Source organism: Mauremys reevesii, linkage group 13 (assembly GCF_016161935.1).
Source record: "Mauremys reevesii isolate NIE-2019 linkage group 13, ASM1616193v1, whole genome shotgun sequence".
Lineage (NCBI taxonomy): Eukaryota > Metazoa > Chordata > Testudines > Geoemydidae > Mauremys > Mauremys reevesii.
The window spans coordinates 5,657,104-5,683,262 of NC_052635.1; the positions used below are offsets into that span (position 1 = coordinate 5,657,104).

The 26,159-nt window shown below is 56.3% G+C and overlaps 2 protein-coding genes across 2 annotated transcripts; both read right to left on the minus strand.

The window, feature by feature from the left end:
- Positions 1-246: 246 nt before the first annotated feature.
- On the minus strand, positions 247-3,975 carry LOC120380212. Its single transcript, XM_039497725.1, has 4 exons — positions 3,673-3,975; positions 3,013-3,123; positions 1,827-1,948; positions 247-454 (listed from the first exon to the last, which is right to left on the minus strand). The coding sequence occupies exons 1-4, from the start codon at positions 3,962-3,964 to the stop codon at positions 308-310; spliced, it is 672 nt and encodes a 223-aa protein (XP_039353659.1). The 5' UTR covers positions 3,965-3,975; the 3' UTR covers positions 247-307.
- Positions 3,976-6,517: 2,542 nt separating this feature from the next.
- Positions 6,518-25,606, minus strand: LOC120380900 (peroxidasin homolog). The gene is made up of 10 exons (XM_039498801.1): positions 25,377-25,606; positions 24,970-25,051; positions 23,287-23,407; positions 23,112-23,150; positions 17,952-18,257; positions 14,656-14,961; positions 12,650-12,955; positions 9,399-9,704; positions 7,095-7,400; positions 6,518-6,639 (listed from the first exon to the last, which is right to left on the minus strand). Exons 1-10 carry the CDS (start codon positions 25,604-25,606, stop codon positions 6,518-6,520), a joined length of 2,124 nt encoding a protein of 707 aa, XP_039354735.1.
- Positions 25,607-26,159: the final 553 nt, after the last annotated feature.

Here is a 26,159-nt window from a genome sequence, read left to right on the forward strand (position 1 = left end):
CAAGTGATCTCTCTCCTGCCATCCATCTCCATCCTCTGACGAACAGAGGCTAGGGACACCATTCTTACCTATTCTGGCTAATAGCCATTTATGGACTTAGCCACCATGAATTTATCCAGTCCCCTTTTAAACATTGTTATAGTCCTAGCCTTCACAACCTCCTCAGGTAAGGAGTTCCACAAGTTGACTGTGCGCTGCGTGAAGAACTTCCTTTTATTTGTTTTAAACTGCCTTTTATTTGTTAAGGATATGGATGCCTGGAGGAGGGGGAGAAGATGCAGAGAGACATATAGAGGGTTTCCCTTCCTTATTTAGTTGCCTTCCAGGTGTGCGTTGTCACCACCTCACTATACAGCACATGCTCAGCTTCAGCAGGTTTTGGTTTTTTTGTCTTCTGGGTCCTGTGGGCCTGTGAGGCCGGGAATTCTATGAGCGCGTAGGTGACTTCTGAGCCCTGGTGGGGGAGGAAAGAGACATGGTGAGGGGGAGGGGTGCACAGACGCTAAGCACCTGGGTGCTGGAGTGGAGAGTACACCTATAAAATAGGTGGTTGCAAAGACATTGGAGGACAAGATCAAAGTGAACTCAAAAAAGGGAGAATTCCACTGAAATCAGGTAAAAGGAATTCAGCAAAGCGCAAAGTACCCCCTTTAGGAAGGAAAAATTAAAGGCAGCAGGACAGAAGGGGTTTAACTTGTACGGCAGCAGCACTGCAGGAAAGGAGTTCTAGTGGAGCACAAATTGCAGATCAGTAACAGCACGAGATGCTGCTGAGAAAAAGGCTAATCTCATTCTGGGGTATATGAACAGGACTGTCGTATGTAAGACACAGGAGGTAACTGTTGTCCCACTTAGCACTGGTGAGGACTCAGCTGGAGACTTGTGCTGAGTTTTGTGTGACTCATTTAAGAAAGATGTGGACAAACTGGAGAAGGTCCAGGGAAGAGCAACAAAAATTCTCAGAAGTTCAGAAAATACGACCTATGTGGAAAGGGTAGAAGAATTGGGCATGTTTAGTCCAGAGATGGGAAAGCTGAGAGGAGAATGTGATAACCATCTTTTAATATGACATTACAAAGAGGACAGTGCTCAATTGTTCTCTGTATCCACTGAAGGTAGGACAAGATGTAATGGGCTTAATATGTGGCAAGGGAGATTTACGTTAGATATTAAGAGAAACTTTCAGTCTCTAAAGGTATCAGAGGGGTAGCTGTGTTAGTCTGGATCTGTAAAAGCAGCAAAGAGTTCTGTGGCACCTTATAGACTAAAAGATGTATTGGAGCATGAGCTTTCGTGGGTGAATAACCACTTCATCAGATGCATGTAGTGGAAATTTCCAGGGGCAGGTATATACCTGCCCCTGGAAATTTCCAATACGTCTGTTAGTCTATAAGGTGCCACAGGACTCTTTGCTGCTCTCTATAGGTAGTTAATCTCTGGAACAGGTGACGTAGAGAGGATGTGGAATCTCCATCATTGGAGGTTTTTAAGAACCGTTGGACATCCTGTTGGGATGGTCTATGTTGAAGTAATCCTTCCTCAGCACAGGGGGCTGGACTAGATGACTTCTTGAGGTCCCTTACAGCCCCACATTTCTGTGATTCAATGGAGGTTTGGGGTGATGGTGAAAGGGATGACGAATTCCCAGCCCTGCCTCCTGTGTGAGCAAACCCTGTGCAGCATCTCTTTGTGGCTGTTACCTGGCTGTCCCATCCCAGAGAGGCAGCTGCATCTCAGGACTGGGCAAAAGATTCAGGCCTTGCCGTTTCCAGGTGGTTGGACTGTGCTGGGGTTTGAAGCTTAGCCTATAAATCCCTTCATGTTACCTTTTCCATCCGCTCTGCTCCGGCACCTGTGGCTTTTGATCCCTTATTATTGCAACCAGGATCCGGGTTCCTGGTGTGTTCTCTGGGCTCAGATCCCTTGGTGCTTCTCAGAGGCTTTGGAACTAAAACAGAACCAGATGAGAACAGAGCTGAAGTGGGGAGAGATTGTGAGGCAATGCCTAGCTACAATGTGCAACCTTGAGAAAGAAGAAGGTAAACTCAGCTTTGTAACTATTGATTTCAGTGCCTGTGTGATTCTGGAGCTTCTGCCAGGGCACAGGGGGAAAACGGTCCAACAATTTATCTGAATTTGTTTAAAGCTATATTTTCGCAGCCCAGAGGCATGAAGGCGACTGCACATTTTAAATTATTTTACCCCTCACTTCGCCCTAACCACAACCAAAGGTCTTAGCGCTCACATCAAATAAAATGATTTGTCTTCAATCAAACTGCAGCTGAGTTGGTTATTTGACATGTCGGACATGTATCGCTACACATTGGAAAGCCTATAAATATTTTTTTAGAACTCTAGCCAGGGCTGGCTCTAAGTTTTTTGCTGCCCCAAGCAAAAAAAAAGAAAAAAAAAGAAAAGCCACTCCACCATAACAACCCTCCCCGAGTGCCGTGCTACACTGCTGAAACAACCCCCACGAAGCACTGCCCCGCTGTGCAGTAACAACCCCCCCAGCGACATCCCGCCCCACTGAAACAACTCCCCTGAGCACTGAGCCGCCCAAACAACCTCCCCAGCGCTGCGCCGCCGAAACAAGCCCCCTGAGCACCGCCCCGCCCCGCTGAAACAAACAACCCCTGAGCACTGCCCAGCCGAAACAAACAAAAAAACCTTGAGAACCACCCCACTGAACCAAAAAAAAAATCCCGAGTGCCGCCCTGCCACCCGAAGATTGGTCGCCCCTTCCAAGGTGCCGCCCCAAGCACGTGCTTGGTCGGCTGGTGCCTGGAGCCGGCCCTGACTCTAGCTTCTTATTGTACTTTGTCTTCTCATTGAAAGGTACCTACCTCGTTTACCAGGCATATTTTAGAATTTGGTTTCCGTACCCACACGGTGGTAGGACTCTTTGTGGTTGTTAATGGTTTAAAACTATTTACACTGATAACTACAGAATAGTTTTTGAGGAGACCATATTGCAGGAGCAGGTGGGAGATCACATCCCCTTTCACTCACCTCTTTTCTTCCTATGGCAATAGCAGATGAGAGCAGCCAGGGCTCCAGTCAGAAGCAAGACACCACCAGTTCCCAGCAGAATGTCACGGGTATAGTGTGAAGCTGTTAATGCTGCAGACAAAGAAAAGGGAGGGAAGGGGACATGAGAACAGCCAGGCAGCCCTGGCAAAAGGTCTGGGGCCCACAGAGGAATCCGCCCTTAAAACAAATTTGCTGTGACGACAACCTCTCACTATATTGTCTACACACATTCCGTCTGTAACAGGCTGCTCCCCTTCCAAAGAGGGGAAGGATGGTCCAGCGGTTATGGGGCTGGCCTTCAACACTGGCTATGGGGGGTCAATTCCCTGCTATCCTGCAGCCCCCCTGTGGGGGCTCATCTTCTCTTTGCCTCTATTCCCCATCTCTAAAAAGGGCACTGAGGGGCTAAATCCATTAACAACACTGTGAGGAGTTCAGATAATAGGCCACATGCGCCATTGAAGTATCATAGATAGAAAGGGTGTGTGTGTGTGTGAAGGTTCATCTCCACTTTGGTTTCTATCTGCATGTGAAATCTGTCACCTCATCCGACCCCATTTCCCAGGAGAGTTCCAGGGGATGGTTCCCCTCCAATGGGAGCAAACCAGGAGCTGGATTAAGAAATTAGGGAAGTCTCACCTGTAACAGTGACAGTTACGGCCTGGCTTCTGGGGGATGGGATCCACCTCCCACCCACGTTCTCCTCATACCCGCAGGTGAATTCCCCAGTGTTGTTGGGACCGGCCTGCAGGATGCTGTGCACAGAGATGTTCACAGAGCTGGTGCTGGACTCTGTGGTGCTGATCTCAGACCCCACATTCCCAGGAACGAGCTTGTAGAAGTGAAACCTCAGCTGACCATCATCCCTGGGGGCTGTGCACGTGATGAAAAGGGGGAGCCCTTTGCTCACCACTCCGGATGGGGGATTCATGCTCAGTGAAGGCTGGGGAGGGGGATCTGTGGGGATTAAAAAAGGACAGGGGTTCAGCAGAGGCATGGCGGTGGAGAAAGTGGAGAGGGTGCCCAGAATTCAGTTTATTTACAGCTGAACTTTATTCTCTCTCCAGTGTCTCATGCTTCTCTTCAGGAACCTGAGGGGCTCCCCACACAAATGGTTGAGAGCTGGCTGGGGTAGGAATTGCTTCCTTCAGATACAATGTGGGGCTGTGACATGGGGGTCAGCAGGTGGCCAGGGGCACCGGGCCATGACTCATTTTCTCTCACCCCTCCATTACTAATGTTCCAGCCCCTGATATTTACAGAGATCTCGGTAGATAGGGAGGGCCCAGTTCTCTCTGCAGATCTCGCCCACTCTGGCCAGACTGACTAGGAGCTGGGTGGTCTTGGTGGGAGTCTACCTTCCCAGAGGGGAGAGGCACAAGTTGGCCATGTTGGATGCCCAGATCTGTTTCTGTTTGGCAGCCATGTCCTGGCTATGCTGAGTAGCCATAGGTGGTGCTGCTCTCTGAAGGGCGGCCATATTGGAAATCAGGCAGCCATATTGGATAAATGTGTCCTGGGCCGTGCTGAGCAGCCTTATTTTGTGGGTGTGTTGGCATCAGAATAGCAGCCATGTAGCCAGTCACGTGGTCATGTCAGGCAGTGAGGAGGCCATTTTCCCAGTTGGGCAGCCATGTTAGGCCTGAATGTTGTAGTATGAGGCTCATTGGGAGCATGAAAGAGCAAAGAGGGGGCGGAAGAGGAGGGGAGTAAAAGGAGCAGATGTAAATTTAAAGACTAGAGTCCAGCATGGAAGTAAGACGAGAGGATAATAAGCAGAAGTGGAATCAGAAGAGGCAGGAATGGGGGCCAGAGGGATGTTAGCGCTGGTCCTGCTCCAGTTCTCTGCCCTGTGCGATGCTGGAAGTCAGACAAGATGAAGACAGTGATCCTTTCTGGCCGGGCAACCTATGAAGTATGAGCTATGATCCATTGACTGGCCTGGATTATCCAGGTCTGGGGCTCTGGTTTCGTGCCTCAGCTGTGAATTCCAGCTGGCCCATCCTGGCTGAGATGGGGGCCACGTCAGAGTTCAACTCCCTTCCTTGGCTGCGAGGTCCGTGCCTAAGAGGAATGAGTTGGGGGAAGGGAAAGCAGAGAGGGTGGGAGCTGGTCTGGAGAGCAGAGGGAGGGGAAGACGATTGTTCTGTGGAGAGGAGCATCTGGGGCAGAGGGGTCAGTGCAGAGGGGGAGAGGAGAAAGTCCCAGGCTCTGCCAATGGCTCTCTGGGCAGTCTGGCTGGGGAGAGGCAGGGGGCACTGGGAGAACTGGGATCATGGTCTGGGGCTGCAGCAGCACAGTTCCTGGCTGTAGCTGGGAAGGGATGGAGAAGAGGCCTCCCCAGTGATGACTCTTATGTCTCTCCCATCCGCAGGTGGAAATGGGATCTCACCCATCACTGACACCAGGACAGGAGGGGTCCTTTCAAATGGGAGCTTATGTCCATGCTCCACTCTCCAGGACACACAGGTGTGCGCTTCGCTGTCTGCTGCGTAAGTTGTGCTGATCAGCCAGGTGTCCTGGCTGGAGACCCTGTTGGAATCCGTCCCCCTCTTTGATTTAATAATTTATATCCCCTGTTGATTCCTCACTCCTTAGACCCAAGCACCTGAGCATGACCATCTCCCTTCAAATATAGATGGGGTGAAGCGGGTCTAGAGAGAGCATGGTGGGGGGAGCTGCAGTGTCTAGTATAGAGATAGAGAGGGGGACCCCCACAACAGGAGGAGGGGAGATATATGAGAAAAGTCCCTGACACACACAGACACAAACCACCCCGATCTTACTGCCCACTGCCACCGAACCCAGGCTGATGGAGATGGGCTGGTTCTTCCCAGGTTTGATCTCCCGGCTGTATGGGGTACCCGGTACAGACAGGTGCATGACCCAGAGACCCCAGAGCTCTGATCCTCAAGGGGTGAGTGACGCTGCCCCGGATAAGCCCCCAGCTGAGATGCTCCATCCTGCTGCCATGTCGAATTGGATCCTGCAGCTTTGTGAACCCAGGGGCAGCCCAGCATGTGAGGGGAACAGGCTCACTGGGCAAGTACCGGGAGTGGTCTGGGCTCAGGGAGAGGGATGGGGCTGCAGTGGGGTCAGGAAAACAGGGGTCAGCATTAGATATGGAAGAAGGTCACACCTGACAAGGATCTCTGGAAGGGCCTGGGAGCTGGGGGGCAGTGGTTACCAGGTTACATTCATCTCAGGAATTACAGGGGGATGGAGAAATTTCCTTGGGAAACTCCCTACACCCCTGAACCTCACTGAGCCAGAACCCTGCACTGTGCCCACATTACCAGCAGGAGGCCAGGCATCTCTGTGTGGGACCAATGGCTGGACTAGGTTGCTCAGTGCAGAGCAGGGGTATGGGACGGGTGGTCTCTGTCTCAGCTGTGAGCATCAGCCGGTCACTCCACTGGGACCGGGGACCTCTTCAGAGGCCAAATCCCTGCTTTGAGAGAAGGATTCGTACCCAATGGTGCTTTCATGCTGGGGGCCCGAGCACCTCAGAGCAGCACCTTCCCCTCCCATAGACATGGGCCGTAGGAATCCTGGTGAACTGGTGCCGGTAGGGGGTCAGGGTGACATCAGAAATTGATCCCAGTTCTGTTAACAATTATGAATGAAGCAGCAGGGCTGAGGGCATAGAACTCAATGACTTGTGAGCCAGGATGAGAGGGCTGAAAGTTGCCCGAGAGCAGTGCCCTCTAAGTGACAAACTTTACTGATCAGCTAGGAGCCTCTCCCCGCTGTTGGGGTGCCCAATCCCCCTCTCCCCATGGTGTGTCTGAAATCAGGGACTGACACTGACAAGAGATGGCCCCCACTTTCCAGATGTGACTGCTGGCTGTGAGTCCTTGAATCACAAAGCAGCACTATAGCCCCCTCACCCCCAAATCCACTAGAGGAGCCAGAGATACTGGGAGTGACACTAACCAGACATGGGGGAGTTGGTGGCCCTGTCAGGAGCTGAGTGAACGGGTGGTGTCTCACCCCATGAATGGAGGAGAAAGACCCCGCCATGGGACCAGCAAACAGCAGGAAAGGGGGGGGGGTCTCACCTGTCACGGCGATGGAGATGGGTCGGCTCCTCTCCGATGCGATTTCTTGCCCAGATACTGTCTTCCAGGATTCACAGCTGTACTTTCCAGCTCGCAATCCAGACACCCCCGCCAGTTGAATTGACTCAGAGTATTTGTACTGAGATGAGGGGAGTTCCTTGGAGTGGATTATCCAGCTGTCTCTGAAGAACCGGACCCTGGACACAGTGGGTGCCCCTATAGCTGAGCACGTTAGGGTCACAGCTTCTCCAGTGATGTAGACAGGCTGCTGTGGGGACTTGGTGAGCTGTGGAACTGGGAGTGGGTCTGGAAAAGACAAGGGGGTCGGAGGAGGAGACGGTTCCTACTTCGGAGGCTGGTGACACAGAAGCGGAGGAAGAGCCAGTGAAGAGCAGAGGAGGGAGGGATCCTGGACACAGACCCCAGCCAGCCCCAGCTCAGTGCCCAGGGACCACGTCCCCGCAGGCCATGCAAACACCGAACAGCAGAGATCTCACTGCTGGGGAACCCAGGTGGACCAGCGTCCCCTCCTTGGTACCTGATGGGGGCAGCTCCTGCCCAGGGCCAGCTCAGCCTGCAGGGGCTGGGAAGGGAGAGCTTGTGCGGCTGAGACCAGGCAGTCAGGGAGCTGCCCCCAGAGAGCACAGATGAGGCTTCCTCACGCTAAGGGCAGGTGGCAGGAACATGCCCCAAGCCCTGGGTGTCCCTGGGGAGCGTCACACACGTTCTCTGCTGAGTAAGTCGTGCTGATCGCTGAGGTGTCCTGGCTGAAGACTCCTTTGGGGATCTGCTCCGCTCTGTGATTGAGGAACCTGTATCCCGTCGCCCTCTCACTTCTGGGAGCCAAGCACTTGAGGGTGACTGACTCCCCTCGGATAGAGATGGGGAGCAGGGAGCCAAGAGAGAGTGTGGGGTGGTGGAGGGTCTGGAATGGAGATTGAGGGGGGAACCTCCATAAAGTGAGGGGGACGAGGAAATGGGTGAACAAAGTTCCTAACACACACAAACCACCACGATCTCCCTGCCGCCTCCCCCAGGTTGGTGGAGAGGGGCTGGTTCTTCCCAGCTGGGATCTCCTGGTCCGACGGGTGTATCCAGTACATGCAGGTGCATGACCCAGAGCCCCCCGACCCTGTGACATTCAGGGCTTGAGGGAAGCTACTCCCAGATGTGCCCCCAGCTGAGATGCTCCAGGCCCCCACCGCGTCGAATTGGATCCTGCATCTTTGTGACCCCAGGGGCAGCCCCGCCTGTGAGGGGAACAAGCTCTCCAGGGAGGTACTCAGAGAGATCAGGGCTCAGGGAGGGGGACAGAGTTGCAGGGGGGTCTGGAAAAAGAGGGATCAGGGTTAGTTACAGAAGAATGTCACACCCGGCTGGGATCTCTGGGAGGCCTGGGAGGGGAGGGGCAGATGTTACCAGGTTCCATTCATCTCAGGGATTAGAGGGGGCTGGAGACTTCTCTGTGGGACACTCCCTGCACCCCTGTACCTCCCCGAACCCCAACCCTGCACTGTGCCCACATGTTACCCATATGGAGGCAGGGCCTCCCGGCGTGGGATCTGCTGGCTGGAATAGGTTTCCCAGTGCACAGCAGGGCTAAGGGACGGCTGGTCCCTGTCTCGGGTGTGAGCATCAGACGGTCACTCCACTGGGACCGGGGACCTCTTTGCAGCTCAGATCCCTGCTTTCAGAGAAGAATTTGGCTCTTATGGCGCTTTCACCCCCGGAGCCTGACCAACTCAGTGTGCACCTTTGTCTCCCATAGACATGGGCAGTAGGGGATCCTGGTGTATTGGTGACAGCAGGGGGCAGGGGTGACAAGAGAAACGGATCCAACTCCTGATGATGATCATGAAAGAAGCAGCAGGGCTGGGTCCTGTGAGCCAGGAGAACAGGGCTGCGAGCTCCCCTCAGCAGTGCCCAGAGCTGTGAGCTTGCCCCACAGCAGTGCCCTCTTAGTGATCAGCTTTAGTGATCAGCTGGGACCCTCTCCCCACGCGGCATGTCAGATGCCAGGGCCTGACAGTGACCAGAGAGTGGGGAGATTTGAGATTTGTTTCAATAACCGTCTCCACTTTTGTCAAATGTACTGCTGCCTGGGATCCCCCAAACTTAAAATAGCACCAATGCCCCCCCAAAACCCACCACAGGATCCAGAAAGCCAGGGAGTGACACTGACCCGGTGGGTGCCCTGTCCCAAGCTGAGTGACCGGGCGTTGTCTCACCCCATGAATAGAGGAGAGAGACCCCCACCAGAGGGCCAGCAAACAGCAGGAGATGGGGGGCAGGAGGGTGTCTCACCTGTCACTGTAATGGAGATGTGTTGGCTCCTCTCTGATGTGATTTCTTGCCCAGACACTGCCTTCCAGGATTCACAGCTGTACACTCTGGCTTGCCATCCAGACACCCCTGACAGTCGAAAAGATACAGTGTAACTGTACCGGGGTGAGGGGAGTTTCATGGAGTGGATTATCTGGTTGTATCTGAAGAGCCGGATCCCGGACATGGTGGACGCCCCTGTAGCTGAGCACGTCAGGGTCACAGCTTCTCCGGTTACGTAGACAGGCTGCTGCGGGGACACGGTGAGCTGGGGAGCTGGGAGTGGGTCTGGAAAAGACAAGGGGGTCGGGGGAGGAGAATGTTCCTACTTGGGAGGCTGGTGACACAGAAGCAGAGGAAGAGCCGGTGAAGAGCAGAGGAGGGAGGGTTCCTGGACACAGACCCCAGCCAGCCCCAGCCCAGTGCCCAGGGACCACATCACCGCTGGGCCATGCAAACACTGAGCAGCAGAGATCTCACTGCCGGCAGGAGCGCCACCAGCTTTTTTGGTGCCCTACGCGGCAGAAGGTCCCGCTCCCGAAATGCCACCGCTGACAGAGGCGGCAGAAGGTCCCGCCTGTGAAATACCACCAATGACTGGGGTGTCCAAAGATCTGACCGCTGTGGTCACCGCCCCCCAAATGTTAGTGCCCTAGGCAACCCCCTAGGTCGCCTACTGGGTTGCACCGGCAGTGGCGTAGACAGGTTTTCAGCTTAGGGGGAGCAAAAAACATAAAGAAGGCACCTCCTCTTGACTCCCCCCGGCCACGCCCCCTTGGCTCCCCCCATGGCCACGCCCCCAGACCAGCCCCCCCCCCCTGCTCACCTTCCCTCCTGCGCTTCCATGCCACCCTGCTGCCCCGTGGCTCCTCCGGCCGTGCGGTGGGCAGCGCGGCCGGCAGGAGCCACTTCCGCGCCTGCCGGCCTGAGCAGAAGCAGCTGCTTCCACTGAATCCCACCAGCTACGCTACTGTGCACTGGCCCTGAGTGGCGGGGAACCTCTTGAGACCAGCGTCCCCTCCTTGGTACCTGAGGGGGGCAGCCCCTGTCCAGGGCCAGCTCAGCCTGCAGGGGCTGGAAGGGGGGGGGGCTTGTGTGGCTGAGGCCGGGGGTGTTGGGGAGCTGACCCCAGGAGGCACAGACCAGGCGTCCCTGCACTAAGGGCGGGGAGGTTCCTCAGAGCCCTGGGCACCCCCTGGGGAGAATCAACCAGCCCTGGTTCCACTGGGCCCTTGGGCTGTGTTTTAAACAAATGTTTCTACTGCATCAGAGGGAGCATTTGCACAGACAGGGAGTGACGGGGATGGGGAGCTTTTCCAGTCCCCAAACCTTGACCCCATAGGATGGGTATTGACCCCACACTGGCACTAAGAGGGGTAACAGGAGCTGGAGAGCTTGTTCCATCCGAATCCTGCAAGTTGGTGATCCTGGGCAGCCCAGCCTGTGAGGGGAACCGGCTCTCCAGGGGGAGACCCGGGGAGACCACGGCTCAAGGGACAGGACCAGGCCACTGAGGGGGCTGGAAAATAGGGGTCAGCGTTAGATACAGAAGATGGTCACAACCGGCAGAGATCTGTGGAAGGACCTGGGAGGTGAGGGGCAGATGTTACAAACTGAGCCATGCAAACACTGAGCAGCAGGGATCTCACTGCTGGGAAACCCAGTGGGACCAATGTCCCCTCCTTGGTACCTGAGGTGTGTGTGGGGGGGGGGAGGGCAGCTCCTGACAGCGCCAGCTGAGCCTTCATGGGCTGGGAGGGGAGGGCTTGTGTGGCTGACTCCCCTCAGATGACTCAGAGTGACTTACTCCCCTCGGATAGAGATGGGGTGCAGGGAGCCAAGAGAGAGCGTGGGGGTGGTGGAGGGTCTGGAATGGAGATTGAGGGGGGAACCACCACAAAGTGAGGAGGACGGGCAGATAGATGAACAAAGTCCCTAACACACACAAACCACCTTGATCTCCCTGCCCAGTGCCGCCTCCCCTAGGCTGGTGGAGAGGGGCTGGTTCTTCCCAGCTGGGATCTCCCGGTCAGACGGGTGTATCCAGTACAAGCAGGTGCATGACCCAGAGCCCCCTGGCCCTGTGAGATTCAGGGTTTGAGGGAAGCTATTTCCGGGTGAGCCCCCAGCTGAGATGTTCCATGACCCCACTGCGTCGAATTGGATCCTGCAGCTTTTTGACCTCCGGGATCCAGCATGTGAGAGGAACAGGCTCTCCGGGGAGGTACCCAGGGAGATCAGGGCTCAGGGAGAGGGACAGGACTGCAGGGGGGTATGGAAAACAGGGGACTGTGTTAGATACATAAGAAGGGTCATGCAAAGCTGGGAACTCTGGAAGGCCTAGGAGGTGAGGGGCAGATGTTACCAGGTTACATTAATCTCAGGTATTACAGAGGTTTGGAGACTTCTCTGTGGGAAACTCCCTGAACCCCGGCACCTCACTGAACCCCAACCCTGCACTTTGCCAACATGTTACCCAGCAGGATGCCGGGCATCTCTGTGTGGGATCTGCTGGCTGGACTGGGTTGCCCAGTGCCCAATAGGGGTAAGGGACGGGTGGTCTCTGCCTCAGCTGTGAGCATCCTCCGGTCACTCCACTGGGACCAGGGACCTCTTCAGAGACCAAACCCCTGCTTTGAGAGAATGATTCGTACCCAATGGTGCTTTCATGCCCGGGGCCTGAGCACCTCAAGGTAGCATCTTCCCCTCCCATAGACATGGGCCATAGAGATCCTGGTGAACTGGTGCTGGTAGGGGGTCAAGGTGACACCAGAGAATGACCCCACTCCTGATAATTATGAATGAAGCAGCAGGGCTGAGGACGTAGAACTAGATGACCTGTGAGCCAGGATGACAGGACTGAAAGTTGCCCCAGAGCAGTGCCATTTAAGTGACAAACTTTACTGATCAGCTAGGAGCCTCTCCCTGCTGTTGGGGCACCCAACACCCCCCGCCACCCATGGTGTGTCTGACATCAGGGCCTGACACTGACAAGCTTTAGATGTTACTGCTGGCTGGGAGCCCCTGAAACCCAAAGCAGCTCTATAGCCCGCCGAAAACCCACTAGAGGAGCCAGAGATGCAGGGAGTGTCACTAATTAGACATGGGGGGTTGAAACTGACCAGGTTGGTGGCCCTGCCCAGAGCTGAATGACCAGGTGGTGTCTCACCCCATGCACAGAGCAGAGAAACCCCACCACTGGGCCAGCAAACAGCAGGAAACAGGGGACTCACCTGTCACTGCTATGGAGATCGATTGGCTCCTTTCCGATGCGATTTCTCGCCCAGACTCCGTCTTCCAGGATTCACAGCTGTACATGCCGGCTTGCGCTCTAGACACCCCTGACAGCTGAATCGAGTCGATGTATATGTACCGAGGTGAGGGGAGTTTCTTGGATTGGATTTTCTGGTTGTCTCTGAAGAACCGGACCCCGGACATGGTAGGTGCCCCTGTAGCTGAGCACGTCAGGGTCACAGCTTCTCCGGTTATGTAGACAGGCTGCTGCGGGGACGCGGTGAGCTGGGGAGCCGGGTCGGGATCTGGAAAAGACAAGGGGGTCGGGGAGGAGATTGTTCTTACTTGGGAGGCTGGTGACACAGAAGCAGAGGAAGAGCCAGTGAAGAGCAGAGGAGGGAGGGATCCTGGACACAGACCCCAGCCATCCCCAGCTCAGTGCCCAGGGACCACGTCCCCACCGGGCCATGCAAACACCGAGCAGCAGAGATCTCACTGCCGGCAGGAGCGCCACCAGCTTTTTTGGTGCCCTACGCGGCAGAAGGTCCCGCTCCCGAAATGCCGCCCCTGACAGAGGTGGCGGAAGGTCCTGCCTGTGAAATACCACCAATGACCGGGGTGTCCGAAGATCTGACCGCTGTGGTCACCGCCCCCCAAATGTTAGTGCCCTAGGCAACCCCCTAGGTCGCCTACTGGGTTGCACCGGCAGTGGCGTAGACAGGTTTTCAGCTTAGGGGGAGCAAAAAACATAAAAAAGGCACCTCCTCTTGACTCCCCCCGGCCACACCCCCTTGGCTCCCCCCATGGCCACGCCCCCAGACCAGCCCCCCCACCCTGCTCACCTTCCCTCCTGCGCTTCCATGCCACCCTGCTGCCCCGCGGCTCCTCCGGCCGTGCGGTGGGCAGCGCGGCCGGCAGGAGCCACTTCCGCGCCTGCCGGCCTGAGCAGAAGCAGCTGCTTCCACTGAATCCCACCAGCTACGCTACTGTGCACTGGCCCTGAGTGCCGGGGAACCTCTTGAGACCAGTGTCCCCTCCTTGGTACCTGAGGGGGGCAGCCCCTGTCCAGGGCCAGCTCAGCCTGCAGGGGCTGAAAGGGGGGGGGCTGAAAGCTGAGGCCGGGGGTGTTGGGGAGCTGACCCCAGCAGGCACAGACCAGGCTTCCCTGCACTAAGGGCGGGGAGGTTCCTCAGAGCCCTGGGCACCCCCTGGGGAGAATCAACCAGCCCTGGTTCCACTGGGCCCTTGGGCTGTGTTTTAAACAAATGTTTCTACTGCACCAGAGGGAGCATTTGCACAGACAGGGAGTGATGGGGATGGGGAGCTTTTCCAGTCCCCAAACCTTGACCCCGTAGGATGGGTATTGACCCTGAACTGGCACTAAGAGGGGTAACAGGAGCTGGAGAGCTTGTTCCATCCGAATCCTGCAAGTTGGTGATCCTGGGCAGCCCAGCCTGTGAGGGGAACCGGCTCTCCAGGGGGGTACCTGGGGAGACCACGGCTCAAGGGGCAGGACCAGGCCACTGAGGGGGCTGGAAAACAGGGGTCAGCGTTAGATACGGAAGATGGTCACACCTGGCAGAGATCTGTGGAAGGACCTGGGAGGTGAGGGGCAGATGTTACAAACTGAGCCATGCAAACACTGAGCAGCAGGGATCTCACTGCTGGGAAACCCAGTGGGACCAATGTCCCCTTCTTGGTACCTGAGGTGTGGGGGAGGGCAGCTCCTGACAGCGCCAGCTGAGCCTTCATGGGCTGGGAGGGGAGGGCTTGTGTGGCTGACTCCGCTCAGATGACTCATAGTGACTGACTCCCCTCGGATAGAGATGGGGTGCAGGGAGCCAAGAGAGAGTGTGGGGTGGTGGAAGGTCTGGAATGGGGGGTTGAATCTGACCAGGTTGGTGTCCCTGCCCAGAGCTGAATGACCGGATGGTGTCTCACCCCATGCACAGAGCAGAAACACCCCACCACTGGGCCAGCAAACAGCAGGAAGCAGGGGACTCACCTGCCACTGCTATGGAGATCGATTGGCTCCTCTCCGATGCGATTTCTCGCCCAGACTCTGTCTTCCAGGATTCACAGCTGTACACGCCAGCTTGCGCTCTAGACACCCCTGACAGCTGAATCGAGTCGGTGTATCTGTACCGAGGTGAGGGGAGTTTCTTGGATTGGATATTCTGGTTGTCTTTGAAGAACCGGACCCCGGATATGGTGGGCGCCCTGGCAACTGAGCACGTCAGGATCACATTTTCTCCAGTTGTGTAGACAAGCTGCTGCGGGGACACGGTGAGCTGGGGAGCTGGGATGGGGCCTAGAGAAGAGCAGGGGGTAAGGGGAGGAGATGGCTACTTGGGAGGTTGGTGACACAGAAGTAGGTCTGGCTCTAGGTTTTTTGCCGCCCCAAGCAAAAAGAAATTTGGTTGCCCTCCTTCCTAGCCCTGGGCTCCCCCCCTGCCACCGCGGCCCTGGGCTCCCTCCCCCACCTGCACCCTCCTTCCGCCTCAGCCCTGGGTCACTGGTAACTCACTCCCAGGGCGGGTCATTCAGCTGGAATTTTGGATGTGCACAGAACACAGACAGGACTTGTTTCCATATGGTTATAGAGGTGCAGTAAAGTGGAACAATTTTCAGCTTGTGTGATTGGAGGATATCTGGATGCATAATATAAGACTGTCCTCCATAAATGAGGAAAAGTTGAGGTGCCTTATTCTTTTGTTCCACTCTTTCTTTCTATGGGGAATTTGCCATTGCAATATCACTGTCTTCCTTTTAAACAAACAAACAAGCAAAAAGGCAATGGCTGTTGAAAATAGAAATTCCAGTCCTAATAACCACTGGGAAGCATTTCTTGCTCAATTTTATCCTACTTTTTCTACAGCAAGTTACAGTGGATCAAGTTACAGTATATTTGATTTGGGAGAAATGAAGTAACAACTGCCCAAACTGAGCTTGAGCACTCCTGAATTTTGAGGTGTTCAAATCTGGAAGGCAGGTGCTGGTGCGAGGGGGGAGGCTGTGGGCTCCGCGGGGGAGCATGGCAGCATGTATGCAGCAGCATGTCTGGCGCTGCGCGGAGCCAGACACGCTGGTCTGAGTGGCACAGTAAGGGGACTCGGGGGTTGGAGAAGGGGTGGGAGGTTTTGGGGGGCAGTCAAGGGACAGGGAGCAGGGTGGGGTTGGATGGTGCGGAGGTTCGGGAGGGCAGTCAGGGGCAGGGAGAAGGTGGCTTAGATGGGTCAGAGGTTCGGGGGGGCAGTCAGGGAACAGGCAGCGGTTGGATAGGCATGGGATTCCCAGGGATTTGTCAGGGGACAGGTAGGGGGTGGGGTCATAGGAGGGGAGTTGAGGGGGGTCTCAGGAGGGGGCAGTTGGGGACAAGGAGTAGGGAGGCTTAGATAGTGGGTGGGGTCCCAAGGGCAGTTAGGGGCAGGGGTCCCGGAAGGGGCAATCAGGGGACAGGGAGCAGGGGGATTGGATGTGTTGGGGTTTCTGTGGGGGGCAGTCGGAGGGAGTGGATGGTGGCAGGGTGGGGCTTCCCTCCCCGTGGAGTGTCCTGTTTATTGAATGTTAAAATATGGTCCCCCTACCATTCACAGCACTCACAGCATGCTGCCGCATGAGGTCCCCCTCCTTCCTTTCCAGTTGGTAGGGGCCAAGGGAATGCTGGGAAATGTGGTTCTTTCCCTGCTCCCTGGCTGGCTCTATAGGCAGGGAGCTAACCAAGGTACTACAGCTCCCAGAGCCCCCTGTTGGTTTTCAGCTCCCAGGCTGGATCCCTGCCGGCTGCCACCCCTGCAAATGGGCTGCCCCAAGCAGGTGCTTGCTTTGCTGATGCCTAGGGCTGCCCCTGCACAGAAGCAGAGGAAGAGCCAGTGAAGAGCAGAAGAGGGAGGGATCCTGGAGAAAGACCCCAGCCAGCCCCAGCTCAGTGCCCAGGGATCACGTCCCCACCAGTCCATGCAAACACTGAGCAGCAGTGCCTGTGGACCCAGTGGGACCAGCGTCCCCTCCTTTGTATCTGAAGGGGCAGCTCCTGCCCAGGGCCCGCTCAGCCTGCAGGGGCTGGGAGGGGAGGGCTAGTCTATCTGGGGGTGTTGGGGAGCTGCCCACAGCAGGCACAGACCAGGATTTCCTGCACTAAGGGCAGATGATAGCGAGGTGCCTCAGAGCCCCGGGCACCCCCTGGGGACCATCACACACACGCCAGTTGGGATCCGGCCATAGTGATTCCAAAGGAGCTCAGGCTCACTTTCATTGATCTTGCTGAACCCATAGACTCATTTCGAGGTTTTTTTTATTCTCACCAGCTGGGATCTTGGTCTCTCATGGTGAAGATTCTGAAACCCGCACCCTGGTCCCACTGGGCCCTTGGGGTGTGTTTTAACTAATGTTTGTGCTGCATTGCAGGGAACGTTTGCACAGACGGGGAGTAATGGGGATGTGGAGGGTTTCCAGCCCCCAAACCCTGACCCCGTGTGATGGGTATTGACCCTGCTGGGAGGGGAGGGCTTGTGCGGCTGAGGACGGGGATGTCGGGGAGCTGCCCCCAGCAAGCACAGACCAGGCTTCCTCACGCTAAGGGCAGGTGGCAGGAATATGCCGCAGGCCCTGGGTGTTCCCGGGGAGCGTCACACACGCTCTCTGCTGAGTAAGTCGTGCTGATCACTGAGGTGCCCTGGCTGAAGACTCCTTTGGGGATCTGCTATGCTCTGTGGTTGAGGAGCCTGTATCCCGTCACCCTCTCACTCCTGGGAGCCGAGCATTTGAGGGTGACTGATTCCCCTTGGACAGAGATGGGGTGCAGGCAGCCAAGAGAGAGTGTGGGGTGGTGGAAGCTCTGGAACGGAGATCGAGGGGGGAACCACCACAAAGTGAGGAGGACGGGTATATAGACGAACAAAGTCCCTAACACCAACACACCACCCCGATCTACCTGCCCAGTGCCGCCTCCTCCAGGTTGGAGGAGAGGGGATAGTTCTTCCCAGCTGGGCTCTCCCGGTCAGACAGGCGTATCCCATACACGCTGGTGCATGACCCAGAGCCCCCCCTGGCCCTCTGACATTCAGGGTTTGAGGGAAGCTACCCCACAATGAGCCCCCAGCTGAGATGCTCCAGGCCCCCATCACGTCAAATTGGAATCCTGCAGCTTTGTGACCCCAGGGGCAGCCCAGCATGTGAGGGGAACAGGCTCCCCAGTGAGGTACCCAGCCCAGAGCTGGGTGACCAGGCTCTCTCACCCCATGCGTGGAGCAGAGAAACCCCTCCACGGGGCCAGTAAACAGCAGGAGACGGGGGACTCACCTGTCACTGCTATGGAGATCGATTGGCTCCTCTCTGATGCGATTTCTCGCCCAGACTCTGTCTTCCAGGATTCACAGGTGTACGCTACAGCTCGCAATCCAGACACCCCTGAGAGCTGAATCGAGTCGGTGTAACTGTACTGGAGTGAGGGGAGTTCCTCCCGTTGAATTTCCTGATCACCTCTGAAGAACCGGACCCCGGACACAATGGACGTCCCGGACACAGAGCACGTCAGGGTCACAGCTTCTCCAGTTACGTAGACAGTCTGCTGTGGGGACACGGTGAGCTGGGGAGCCGGGTCGGGGTCTGGAACAGACAAGGGGGTCGGGGGAGGAGACGGTTCCTACTTGGGAGGCTGGTTACTCAGAAGCAGAGGAGAAGCCAAGGAAAGAGCACTAGAGGGAAAGGGCTCAGTGCCCAGGAACCACGTCCTCGCTGGGCCATGCAAACAATCAGCAGCAGAGATCTCACTGCCAGGGACCCAGTGGGAGCAACGTCTCCTCCTTGCGGGGCAGCTCCTTCCCAGGGCCAGCTCAGCCTGCAGGGGCTGGTAGGGGAGGGCTTGTGTGGCTGAGGCCGGGGGTGTCGGGGAGCTGCCCCAGCAGGCACAGACCAGGCTTCCCTGCACTAAGGGCAGGTCGTAGCTTTGTGCCTCAGAGCCCTGGGTACTGCTGCGGCCCATCATCCATGTGGCCACCTGGGGTCTGTCCCACTGACTGAATGGATCCATGGCCTATGGACACCAGCTGAGGATGTGGCCCCCTTGACTATCGTGGAGCTACATTTACACTGATCTGGCTCTACCCAGAGACTCCTTTGGAGGTTTGGGTGATTCTCACCAGCTGGGATCTCGCTCATTCACGGCGAAGTCTCTGATTCCAGCCCCCTGGTCCGGCCCTTGGGGTGTTTTAAACCAATGTTTGGAGGTTTGGAGGTTCTGCTGTGGCGCAGGGAGCGTTTGCCCAGACGTGGGGTGATGGGGCTGGGGAGGGTTTCCAGTCCCCAATCCCTGACCCCGTGTGATGGGTATTGACCCCCCACTGGCACTAAGAGGAGTAACAGGAGCTGCAGAGCTCGGCACATTGGAATCCTGCAAGTTAGTGACCCCAGGGACAGCCCCGTGTGTGAGGGGAACAGGCTCTCTGGAGAGGTACCCGGAGAGATCAGGGCTTAGGGAGAGGGTTGGGGCCACGGAGGGTCTGGAAAACAGGGGTCAGTGTTAGATACAGAAGATGAGTCACACGCAGCAGGGATCTCTGGAAGGACCTAGGACTTTAGAGTCAAATTCATCTCAGAAATTACAGGGGTGTTGAGATTTCGCTGTGGGAAACACCCTGCACCCCTATACCTCACTGAACCCCAACCCTGCACTGTGTTCACATGTTACCCAGCAGGAGAGTGAGCCTCTCTGTGTGGGATCCACTGGCTTTACTGGGTTGCCCAGTGCACAGCAGGGGTAAGGGACGGGTGGTCTCTGTCTCAGCTGTGAGCATCAGCCGGCCACTCCACTGAGACCAGCGACCTCTTCAGAGACCAAATCCCTGACTTGATAGAGGAACTTTGTATCCTATTGTTTTTTGGCTGCCAGGTGCTGAGCACCTCAGTGGAGCACCTTCCCCTTCAATACACGTGGCAATAGGGGATCCTGGCATATTGGCGCCAGCAGGGGGTTGTTGTAACATGATAGAAACCAATCCCTCCCTCAATAGAAACCATGACCGAGGAATCCAGGCAGCCACAGGGCTGCAGAGTTACAGTAGGGAGGATAGCTCAGGGGTTTGACCATTGGTCTGATTAAACGCAAGGTGATGAGTCCAGTTCTTAAGGGAGCCATTTAGGGATCTGGGGTGATAATCTGTCTGGGGATTAATCCTGCTTTGAGCAGGAGAGTTGAATAGATAACGTCCTGCAGTTCCTTCCTTCTGTGACAGTGCTTAGCACTGTGAGCCTCCCCACAGCAGTGCCCACCTGGGACCCCAGGGTTGTAAACTTCCCTGTAGCAGTGCCATTTTTTGTTGATCAGGTGGAACACCTCTGCCCACTACAGAATGTCTAAGATCCTGGGAGTGGCCCTGACCAGAGAAGGGGTGAAGCTGAAGTGTTGGGGTGTGTGACCATATGGGGCTTTTCCATAATATTTCCCCTGATTACTGTGCATGTCTCAGGTTCCCCTACGTGCTGCATGGCTAACTAGGTAGAGGGAAAATGTTGTTTAGTCTTTGCAGAGACGCAGAGATCCGGGTGTGAGTAAGGCCTAGCCGCCTGGATCTTGGCGCCCCATTCCCATGGAGAGCTCGAGAAGACAATGATCACTCCAACCGCCTGGACATTTGGTGCCTAGCAACTAATGACCATGGATGTCCCACCCTCTGCAGGAAGGCAGCCAGCATTGACCACCTGGAGAACAAAGTTCCAGCCACGCTCCTGCATTAGTGCTGAGGACCACACTGGGACCCTGCTGCCCTTTCTGATAGAAGAATCTGTCTCCCGAAACCTGCCCATGCTGAGGAGCCAAGCACCTGAGAGTAGCACGTTCCCCTGGGAGATACACTGTGTACCAGGGGTTCCGGGAGAGCGTGGGGGCTGGCGGGTGAGCTGGAACAGAGGCAGAGGGGTCAGTGCAGAGGGAGAGGCCACGATGGAATGAGGAGAAGGGAGAAGGGGGCAGAGATGGCCCTGGAAAGACATGATCACAGACCAGCCTCATCTCACTGCCCAGCTCCCACCCCCCACCCTGGGAAATACACCACGGCAAATAAACCACCGCCCATCTCTCTCTCTCTCTCTCTCTCTCTCTCTCTCTCTCTCTCTCTCTCTCTCTCTGGGATCTTTCCATAGATCCCAAGACCAGAATGGACCATTGTGATCATGGAGTCTGACCCCCCTGTGTCACCCAGGCCCTAGGACCTCCCTGAACTGACACCTCTGTGACCTAGAGCAGATCTCTGAGAGAAACATTTCAGTCTTGGTTACACTTGCAGATGTAGAGCACTGAGAGGTAAACCAGCCTTCGGAGACCACAGCAGGGAAAACGCTGACGTGTGTTTACACTGTCAGGTGCAAGCGCACTGGTGTGGCCACATTAGCAGCTCTTGCAATGCCAGTAATAGCAGTACATTGCGGTAGCTAGCCCAGTGTGCAAGTGGCTGCAACGTGCTTCTCAAATGGTGGTGGGGTGGGGGTGGAGTGTGACAGGGTGTGTGTTGTGTGTATGTGGGGGGAGAGACAGTGTGTTTCGGGGGGCTGAGAGTGTGTCACCATGCTGTCTTGTAAGTTCAGACAGCAGCAGACTCCCTCCCCACCCCCCTCACACACTCTCACAACAGGAGCATTCCACACTAATGGTTGCTTAGTCCTGGAGCAGATAAGCATGTGGGCTGTCAGAAACAGAGCTTTCAAAACAATAAGAAGAGAGGCCACTTGACTTCAGGGGATTATGAGATGTTTCTGGAGGCCAATCACAGTGCAGTAATGCAACATCTTATTCACATTGACGCATGGACATTTCAGTCGGGCCGCAGCAAGCTTTCTGCTTCTCGTAGAGGTGGATTACTAGGAGCGCTCCAGCTGCAGAGTCCAGGCCCACTATGTGCCTTGCCAGTGTGGACACATTGGGAGTTAGGGCACCCAGGGCTGCTTTATTGTGCTCTAACTTGCAAGTGTAGCCAAGCCCTCAGGCTTGATTCAGAAGTTGCCAGCGCTGGAGAATCCACCACGATCCCTGGGGAACGGTCCCAGTGGTGAATTCCCCTAACTGTTAGTATCTGTGCCGTGTTTCCAGCCTGAATTTGTCTAGCTCCAGCTTCCAGGCACTGGGTCGTGTTAGATCTTTGTCTGTCGATTGCCCAATTTCTGTTCCCATGTAGGAACTGCTGCACTATGATCAACTCCCTCTTAACCTTCTCTTTGTTACTCTAAACACCTCCAGCTCCTGGGGTCTCTCACTATAAGATGGACCCGCCCTTTGTGTGGCTGGGCAAATTCCAGCTCCCCCCATCTGTGAAAGTTAACACCCCCCATCCCACAGTCTGCTCCCCCCATATCCTCCCGCTGACCCCAGATCTGCTGCTCCTCCATCCTGTGCGCGGAGGAGATGACAGGGTGGGTGGGACAAGACTGTTACAAGGAGCAATTCAGGGAAAAGGGAAGGAGGCAAGGAGAGAATCTGCCTTTCTCACCAGGGATTAGGGGCATGAGGAACGGAGCTGGGGTGGGAAGGGTCCTTCATGTGTCTGGGAAGCACCAGGACCCCCTCTGTGTCCATCCTGGGGGAGCAGGTGAGGGGATGATGAGCATGGGAGGGTCCTTTATCCACCTGGGGCACCTCAAGATCCCCCATTAATTCTCCTGGAGAAAGGCTGTTCAAATGGGGGCATGGTTGTTAATGCAAATGTTTCAACCCCGAGACACCCATTTGCATCAGGGTATTCACCCCAAGTTCTCTATCTGGGGGGAGGGGAAGAATAGGGGGAAGAACCCATCAGCCGGCCATGAGAGCTGCCTAGCTGTAGCTAGAAGGCTTCATAGAGAAAGAGAAATGAGGAAGCTCAGGCGGATGTGGGGAAGGGAGGGGGGAGTTTTTCTACCCACTGCATTTCCTTGGGGGTCTCTGCAGACCCTGCTGTTAATGTCCTGCTGGGCAGGGCTGGGTCTCTGCCCCCTGACCCTGAGCCCTGTGTGGGAGCTCAGAGTTAGGGAACAGAGAGCTCCCCCCTCCACACAGCCCCATCCCAATGGGCCCCTGCCCGGGGGGGACTCAGTGTAATGGGGAGGTGGGTGCTCAGTCTCCATGGCCCGTCCAGCCCTCGCTCTCTCCACTGGGGCTGACAATGAGGGGCTGGGTAGCGCTCATGGGGATGGGGGCATCTTCTTCCCTATGGGACCCACCACATGGACCCCCCAAACAGCCATCAGCTGAGGTCGCTCTCCCACCCCCATGAAGTGGAGCTGCTGCTGCTGCTGCAGGTTCCACAGGAGACACCTGTGACTGGGGCAGCCTGACCCACTCAGTGGATAACATGAGGGCACCCGGGGATCCCCCCTTCTTTAGAATGGCCAAACATCACAGTGTGAGAGGAGGGGGATCCGTGCCACCACCCCCATTGTCCATGACCCCACCCCCACTGTGAGCATCTCAGCAAGGACAGGAGACGTTGTTACCTTGAGGGGACACCGGCCTGGGGAGCATCTGGAGAGAGGCTGGAAGAGAAGAGAAGAGCGGGGGTGAGAGCTCTGGGGAGAGGATGAAGGGAGTAGAAGGATGGGGGGACGTGGGTGGGAGGATCCCCAGGCAGACTGACAGAGGGAGGGATGTGGACCGAGGGAGGTGACTTACCCAGCAGAGGCAGTAGGAGAGTTAGCACCATGCTGAGCTGGTCGCTCGGGGCTGGAAGCTGGGTTCTTAGCTCAGCCGCTGGCCCTGTCTGGACGCAGGGAGGGGAACAGGCCCCTCCCCTCTGACGGAGGCAGAGGAAGTCAAAGCCTCAGGTGTGGTCACTGCTCAGCTCAGGGACTGGAGAGACACCGGTTCCCCATGCGTGCGAGGGGAGCTGGTCTTTCCCACGGCTGATACTGGTGGGAGGGGCTGGAGCAACAGCCCCAGGTAACCAACACCTCCAGGGGTGGGCTAGGGACTCAGCGGGGCTAAAGGAACCTAAAGTGAGTTAAATCGGTTTACACCAGCTGGGGACCTTCCCCTTTGAGTCTAGTGGAGCTACGTCCCACTGACCCAGCTGGGATCCGGCCTCACTGACTCCGATGGAGCTACATCCCATTGACCCCAGATGGGATCTGGCCCCATTCACAGAATGGCGCTACAGCCCATTGACACCCACTGGGGATCTCGCTCATTCATAGCAAAGACTCGGAAACCAGCCCCCTGGTCCTGCTGTGGCCTTGGGGTGTGATTTAAACTAACATTTAGAGGTTCTGTGACTCTGTCAGGGACTCACAGGACTCGTGCTCTCTCGGCTCCACATGGTCCCTGGGGGGAACCCCCTTCAGAGCCACAGCCCTTCTCAGGGGCCCACTCTCTCTCGGGGGTTAAGCCGTAGGCCTCTCTGCCTCCTGGAACCGCACCCCTCTGAGCCTTCAGCACGGCTGTCGCTCGCCTTGGCCCCCTCAGGGTCTCCACTCGCTCTGCCCCCCGGGGCCTCCACACCCAGAGGGAGCAATGCCCCCTGATCCCTAGACCGGAGTGACACTCAGCTGGCGTAAAGCTGAAGGGTTTATTGAATGTCTGAACACAGCACAGGAAACTCTCTGGGCCCTCGGGCCTAGCAACCCTCAGCACAGCACAGGGAATTGCCGCCGAAGAAGGAAGCGGCGCAGTAGAGCTGCCGCTGAAGTGCCGCCAATCGCGGCTTTATCTTTTTTTTTTTGACTTCGCTACTTGGGGTGTCAAAAAAGGCGGAGCCGGCCCTGCCGTTTACTGAGTGTCTGTGTGATCAACAGCCAACTCCAACCGCAGCAGCCTACTTGGTAACCCCCCGGCACACTCTAGTCTCCGCCAGCCTGGATCATTACTAGCTAAGGGACCCCAACACCTCCCAGCCCAAATTTCTCCTGAACCCTCTGCCTGGAAATGTCCAGCCCTCTCCTGGAGCATCCAGAGAAATAATAACAGCAGCTTGATCCTCTAAAGAGACAGTCCGCAGCTGCTGGACACATTAACTGGAGTTACCAGTGACTTGAATTTCACCCCAGCCATGGGTTGGTTTCGATTGAAATAAACCAAGTTCAGTAACAACAGGCCCTGGGTTCAGTGATGCCAAGAGAAGAGTCCAAGCCAGAGACGGTTACAAGTCAATCGAAGTGAAAACGTGCAGCTGAGAGGCGAGTACTCGCTGTAGCAAGGCCCGGTCTGTGTTCGAGATGGTTTCGGTCGGCGATTCCGCTCGCTCCAGCCTGGCTGACTGTGTCTCAGTCAGGACCTTCCACCGAAGTACAAGGTGCTTGTTTCTCTTCTCGTCTTAGGGGAAGGGAACTTAGTGGTCAGCTGCCCTCAGCCCCTCCTCACCTGAGCTGCTGCTGCCTGTCCAGCCGCCCAGCTGAGTGGTGACTGCGACTGAGGCTGCGGCAGCTTATCGTTATACGTAGCCCTAAAATATCCCACCAGAAAAGACAAGGGGTGAGATTTCACTGCAGGAGGAGGGGCTCAGAGAGCTGGGAGGAGGAGATGCCAGGGAGAAGGTAGTTACTGGCTAACTGGAGCGAGGGGGGGATCCCACAGGAGGAATAGTTGCCCCTGGTAATTCCACTGCACCCCAACCTGACCCTGCACCCCAATCTAGCATCACACCACACCCCAATCTACACTGCACCCTGACATAGCACCGCGCTGCACCCCAGGAGAGGAGAGGAAGTTGCAGCCCTAGATACTTCCACACTGCACCCAGTGCAGCATTGACCTGCCACCCAATGTACTGTGTGAGTTGTGTGTGATGTAGGAGATCAGGTAGGTCGGCCCCGGGGCTCAACGCAAAGAGCAGCGCTGCTATTGAGAGAGGGTCGCTCAGCAAGGACATGGCCTCTCCTGGAGCCTGGTGTATTGCGTAGTCACAGGAGTAGGGCCCCGGCTCAGTCTTGGTTTCCTCCTCGTCCCAGTTACTGGGGTTGGGGATTTCACCCAAGTGCTGGTAAAACTTGGATTTCATCCCTCGGACAGGCCCAGGAGCCGAGCTGATACACAGTGTGTGTGTGGGGGGGGCACAGAGTGTGGGGGCCGGGCAAGGAGTCTGGAATAGAGATAGTGGGGAGACTCCTAGGGAGTGAGGGGAAGAACAGATGGGGGAAGGAGGCACTGACTCAGGGCTTCAACCCAGCCCCACCTTCCTGCCTCCTGCCCCATGACTGTGAAATAACTCACAGCAGATATACTGTGGGGGGCTCTCAGTAAACTTGTGGGAACAGCACCCCCTTCCCAGTACCTGCTGGGCCCAGCACAGCATGGCCGGATCCTCTCCCAGTGGCTGAGCTCTACACCCACCTCCCCGGGACGGGAGAGGGGCCAGGGACAGCTGGGTTTGGATACCACCAAGGAATGAGCAGCCTCTGGTCCCTGCTGGACTTTCCCCTAGTTCCCGAGGGGTGTTGGAGTCTTAGCCAGTAACATGCTCACCCTAGGGAGCTGTGGGGCTGGGTTCTCACTGCCCCACATTCTCCCCACCTGGGGAAGTGGGGTACAGAGAGGGGATTGAATGGGGCAGG

Excerpts from the sequence above, each read along its gene's own strand:
- LOC120380900 (XM_039498801.1), bottom strand. The coding sequence starts at position 25,606 with ATGAAATCCAAGTTTTACCAGCACTTGGGTGAAATCCCCAACCCCAGT. Across the intron at positions 23,408-24,969 it reads GACAGGCAGCAGCAGCTCAG|AGGGGAGGGGCCTGTTCCCC; the intron begins GTGAGGAGGGGC and ends TGCCTCCGTCAG. Across the intron at positions 9,705-12,649 it reads GATCTCCATAGCAGTGACAG|ACCCACTCCCAGCTCCCCAG; the intron begins GTGAGTCCCCTG and ends TGTCTTTTCCAG.
- LOC120380212 (XM_039497725.1), bottom strand. The coding sequence starts at position 3,964 with ATGAATCCCCCATCCGGAGTGGTGAGCAAAGGGCTCCCCCTTTTCATC. Across the intron at positions 3,124-3,672 it reads CGTAACTGTCACTGTTACAG|CATTAACAGCTTCACACTAT; the intron begins GTGAGACTTCCC and ends CTTTGTCTGCAG. Across the intron at positions 1,949-3,012 it reads TTGCCATAGGAAGAAAAGAG|TTCCAAAGCCTCTGAGAAGC; the intron begins GTGAGTGAAAGG and ends GTTCTGTTTTAG.